General features: G+C 46.3%; 1 protein-coding gene across 1 annotated transcript; it reads left to right on the top strand.

Annotated features, from left to right (window-relative positions):
- The first annotated feature begins 2,768 nt into the window (after positions 1 to 2,768).
- On the top strand, positions 2,769 to 5,031 carry LOC120372830 (ATP-sensitive inward rectifier potassium channel 12). The gene has a single exon (XM_039490241.1). It carries the CDS (start codon positions 2,811 to 2,813, stop codon positions 4,122 to 4,124), a length of 1,314 nt encoding a protein of 437 aa, XP_039346175.1. The 5' UTR covers positions 2,769 to 2,810; the 3' UTR covers positions 4,125 to 5,031.
- The last annotated feature ends 684 nt before the right edge of the window (positions 5,032 to 5,715 follow it).

Below are 5,715 nucleotides of genomic sequence, written 5' to 3'. Positions count from 1 at the left end.
TGTATGATAAATCCAATCCAGATCCATTTGACTTTCCTTTATTTAGCTGTGGTTTAATTATACCACTAGATGCAACACTGAAGTCTTGGTATTGTTCAGCCTGATGTTGTTTTTTCCTCCCTTCATGAGCATCTTTCACTAATTTTTAATGGCTTGTCTTGAGGCCATTTCTCTTTTTGAGGAGAATTTGATAACAGGCAGGGGCTGATTTTCCATTGCAGGATTTCCATGGAATTGTTACACTGGTATAAAACCAGCAGTGGAGAACCAGGGCCCACATTCTGAAATGTTATTAGCTATTCTTTATGAGTCTTAGCATGGAGGTTTTCTATTATTTTAATAGCTTCTGAAACGTATAAATAATTAGTAAATAGAGCAGCAATAGCTCAGTGTAGTAGCCTAATTTACCTTCGCTTTATTGCCTGGTATGACAAATCCCTACTTCAGCATTTCCTAAAGTGTGGGGTGCATCCCCCTGGGGGGAGATGTATCGGACTAGCTGAGGGGCACAGACTAAGTCTCTCCTTTGTTCGCCAGGGTCTCAGTTTTCCTTTTCAAAAAAAAAAAAAGCCTCTAGCTCTTATGGTTGAGAAGAAAACTTTGAAAACGTGACCCAAGTGTGACTGACACGGTGATGTCTGCCTGAGTCTGCAGGGAGCCTGAAACAGTAGCTCTGTGGTGTGATCTGCCATGTTCATTTCCGTGGGCACTAACTTAGATGCCACTGATGATGCTTTAAACACCAGCATTGTTAACTGTCTCACTGCTCATCACAGCATGTAAGCAAGGAGGAGACAGCTTAGGAAGAGCTACCCAATCTACTCTGAGTGACCACTCCATTTGTGTAGGCCTTTAACAACACATGAGGGTGCTAAAGATGTGTGTGTGGGGGAGGGGGGATTGGTTTAATTTTCCTGGATGTGGGCTCAGCTTTCAGAAGGCTGGGGAACGCTATCTCACTCTATTGACATTTTAAGTAACAATGTCATTAAATATCTTTATCTTTCAGGAAGCAACACTCTTATCTCTGCATCTAATATGACCCTACATAGGGATGGTTGACTAGGCTTTCCTACCCCTATAGTTTTCCATAGACCATGCCCAATGCACGGCTGAAAAGGGAGCTAGTGAGTGGGATTACGTGTTTCCTGTCCAATGGAGGCTGCAATGTGCCATTTTACTGTGTGAAAGGAGAGGAAAATATGGGGCTAGATTCTCCACTCAGTTACATGACCACGTTGGCTCCCTGTAATTTAGTGGATGGGAGGCTAGACTGGGAGTTGGAAACCTGGGTCCTAGCCCCAGCCTGTCTACTGGTTTGCTGCCTGAGTAGGTTTCTTCCCTTCTCACTTTCTTCACGTGTAAGCTGGTGATCGTGATATTCGGTAAAGCGTTTTGAGACATCTGGAAGATAAGCACCATATCAGAGTTCAGTATTTACAGCCAAGTCAATGGAGTCATACTGGTATAAGTGAGAGAAGAATCAGGACTGTTGTATTGTATGGAATGATTTTAGTGGTATAGTCAGATTTCCTCTTCTTTTCAGAAGCAGCGTGTTATAAGCGCAGGACTTGAGAGGCCAGGAGCTCCTGAGTTCTAATCCCCCTCGCGCTGACAGAGACTCCCTTGGTGACGTTGGCCTGGCTGCCTCGGTTTCCACAACAGTACGATAGGTGTAATAATAATGATGTGATAGGGCTGTTGGAAGGCTTCATTAAAGATGAAATGTTCTAGGTGTTGTGATTTAGGTGGAGGAAATTTTTTTTTTTTTAAAAAGCATTTTGATGACACTTCCCAGCTATCTCTGTCTGCATTGCCAGGGTTCTCACGGACTGTTCTGATTCTGACCTGCTCCCAACACCTGCAAAGCCCAAGTGGATTGCCTGAGGATCTGCAGGTTGCTAACACTGCAGATGCGCGGTGCCGTGTTTCTTTGGCAAAGCTGGGGTCCGGAACTGGACACTGCAAAATGCATTTCAAAGGAAATCCTTGGATCCTTGCGAGATGGGTTGATTTAGCCACAGCAGCGTGCATCTGGCACTGCTCCTGTAGCTGTGATGCGGGGCCAGCCAACCAATCCCCAGCCTACAATGTGATGGAAAAGGGTATGCTTGTTACATTGTATCCCCGGGCACCAGTACCGATTGCAGGAATTGACTGGATCGATTGGTCTAGCTGGCCCTGTGAGATAAACACTAACACGTACAGCTTGGCCAGCTGAGCTCCATGACATTGCTCCTGTCTCAAGGCATCAGCGAAGCACTGGGGTGTCTGGAGGGAATAGGGGTGTCAGGAAGGATCCCCCACTCCACCTCTCTCTGTGTACAGTATTGCACAATTGGCTAGTGCCCAGCCAGGATCCTCTGTACTGGTCCCTGGCCAGGGCAGGGTGCTGGGCTTGATGAGCTGACCCAACATGGCAAATCCATGTTGTTGATTAGCAGGAGAGCAAATGGCACCCAGGGATTTTGTGAATGGTGCTGCCTCTAAGAGGTAGAGTAAGTCACTTCACCCACCACCGAAATGCAGCTACCTCTGGGGAGGAGCACACAGCTGTTTGATACAGCGACACTGCAGAACACATATTTGCTTCCATTTTGCCCTGCTCCGGTTCTGTGTCTGAATGGTAACATGTGTCTTTGTTTTCTCATTGCAGAGTTTCTCACTGGATCTGTTTGGTGAAGTAGCAGCAAAGACTTTGCAGCCTTGGACTTCTCTTCCACAACAGCAGTATTTGGGGGGGAGGGAGGGGCAGGGAAGGGGGGAGGGGAACATCAGAAGGAGTCAGGGAGACCTTGCACGTTCTCTACATGCTTGACTCAGGGATGAGCACAGGCAGAGTCAACGCATACAGCATAGTATCCTCTGAGGAAGACGGGCTGAGGTTGACCACCATGCCAGGAATCAACGGCTTTGGGAACGGTAAGATCCACACCAGAAGGAAATGCCGAAACAGGTTCGTGAAGAAGAATGGCCAGTGCAATGTCGAGTTCACCAACATGGATGACAAGCCTCAAAGATACATCGCGGACATGTTCACGACATGCGTCGACATCCGCTGGAGGTACATGCTGTTGCTCTTCTCCCTGGCCTTTCTGGTGTCCTGGTTATTATTTGGGCTGATTTTCTGGCTCATTGCACTTGTCCATGGAGACCTAGAAAACCCAGCCGGGGATGACAACTTCAAGCCTTGCGTTCTTCATGTGAACGGCTTTGGGGCTGCTTTTCTGTTCTCCATTGAAACCCAAACGACGATCGGCTATGGATTCCGCTGCGTGACAGAGGAGTGCCCGCTAGCCGTCTTCATGGTGGTGGTGCAATCCATTGTGGGGTGTATAATCGACTCCTTCATGATTGGGGCAATCATGGCAAAGATGGCCAGGCCCAAGAAAAGGGCCCAAACGTTGCTTTTCAGCCATAACGCTGTCGTGGCCATGAGAGATGGGAAGCTCTGCCTGATGTGGAGAGTTGGGAACCTTCGAAAAAGCCACATTGTGGAAGCCCACGTGAGAGCTCAGTTAATTAAGCCTCGAATCACCGAGGAGGGGGAGTATATCCCCCTGGATCAAATAGACATTGACGTTGGGTTTGACAAAGGCTTGGACCGTATTTTCTTGGTGTCACCAATCACTATTCTTCATGAGATCAATGAGGAAAGCCCGCTGTTTGGAATTAGCCACCAGGACCTGGAAACAGATGACTTTGAAATTGTGGTGATCCTTGAAGGGATGGTAGAAGCCACAGCCATGACGACACAAGCTCGGAGCTCCTACCTGTCCAGCGAGATCCTGTGGGGTCACCGCTTTGAGCCCGTCCTGTTTGAGGAGAAAAACCAGTACAAAGTAGACTACTCGCACTTCCACAAAACCTACGAGGTGCCGTCAACTCCGCGGTGCAGTGCTAAGGACTTAGTGGAGAACAAATTCCTGCTCCCTAGCACCAACTCCTTCTGCTACGAGAATGAACTTGCCTTCATGAGCCGTGATGAGGAGGAGGAGGAGGAAGAGGATGATGACAGCAGGGGTCTGGATGACCTGAACCCGGACAACAGGCATGAATTTGACCGGCTTCAGGCCACAATAGCACTGGATCAGAGGTCCTATAGAAGGGAGTCCGAAATATGACCCAGGGCCCCTTCGCTAACTGTTCTGAGGTTATTTTTCCTCTCATCTCTTCCCCTACCACCTGCTCAAATTATGCAGAACAATGCAAGTGCCATAGGAATGCTTGAGAAATTAGTATTGTTCGTAGTTTTAAGTTTCATTGCAATAACCACTGAACGGTCTGTGATAGGAAACCACAGCAGGCCACAGAGTGTTTTGAACTTCCGGTGTTGATAAAGCTATTAGAAAATGTACTGGAAGCAGATTCAATATGGCGGCACAGCTAAGGGAGAACACCGGGGGCGGGCTATGCAGGAGTATCGTCTTTGCACGCAGAGAGCTGGTGATTTTGTCTTCTTTCACTCTGTGAAAATGAAAGCATTTTCATGGAGCTGAGCTCTGCGAGGTTCAAAAGCAGGAAATATCAGGAAACAAATCCTTTCTTTGTTTCGTTTTTTTTAACTGAACACAAAAATTATATATATATTTCTGGCAGGAGATGTGATTCAGTTGCACAAGAACGACACTTGAAAACATGTAACGTAAAGTCCTCCTTTTTTAATTTGGGGGAAGGGAAATGAGGTTTTAATTTGTCAACTTTGTGCTCCGGAGACTGTTTACCAATAATAATAATAATATAACAATCATACATTCAAAAAGTGAGTCAATATATTTTTAAAACAAACAAGGCAATGAAGAAGCCGCATGAATTGTTTTAGGGCTGACTCCCAGGGTGCTCAGCAGGCTGCCTCCTGGTTATTGGCTGGCAAAGTTTGTAACCAGGTCGCAGCACTGACTGGCCGAAGCCCAGTGGCAGCGAAAGCAAGGAGCACAATTACTGGCAACGTAGCACAGGGAATGCTAGACTCTGGGATAAACAAATAATTAATAATAATTAACACGCTGATGGAAATATTTATTTTGGGGATGGGGCGGGATTGGACGTGTCTGCTGGGTTAACATTTTTGAGCACTGGTTATTTTGGTTTTTGCACCTTTGGCTAAAATGAGCTGGATTCTCGGTTGGGGTAAATCAGCTTTGCTCCGTTGAGTAGCTGAGGAGCAAGCTTTCTGGTCTGAGTCACTTGCAGTCAGTGGGGTTGTTACTGAGGATGAAATGTGGCCTCATGGGCCAGCCTTTAAATGATGTGAATGGAGCTGCCATCTACTCATTGACTTCAGATTTACACTAGCTTTGGATCTGACTCTCCAGTGGGACCATTCAGAATTTTGATTTTTTTAAAGAATTGAATGGAAGTTCTAGAAGTCAGGTATTGCCCATTTTTCCAGTGAACCTGATTTTTCCCCCCTCTCTCAAACAATTCAGTTGTTTTAAACATGAAAACCTATGTGCAATATTTTTTTTTTGGTACTTTTGCACAAAGCAAAATTCACAAGGAGTTGGTTGCCCTCCCTTGTATTAGCGTCTATTCTATTCTTGAGCGTGTTTGTAACTGATGAATTGCCCCATCATTGGACAATGCTACGTGCAAAGGCCAAAAAAGAGAACCAGTGATTTCTCTGATTCAAACCTCATCTACTCTCAAACCAGGGGTCCCATGCCTTAGAGATGCAAAATTGTTCAGCTGTGCACAGCAGAATCCCTGCTTTGA

Source organism: Mauremys reevesii, linkage group 10 (assembly GCF_016161935.1).
Source record: "Mauremys reevesii isolate NIE-2019 linkage group 10, ASM1616193v1, whole genome shotgun sequence".
Lineage (NCBI taxonomy): Eukaryota > Metazoa > Chordata > Testudines > Geoemydidae > Mauremys > Mauremys reevesii.
Note: the sequence above shows the minus strand (reverse complement) of the source record. Positions and strands in the feature narration are given on the sequence as shown.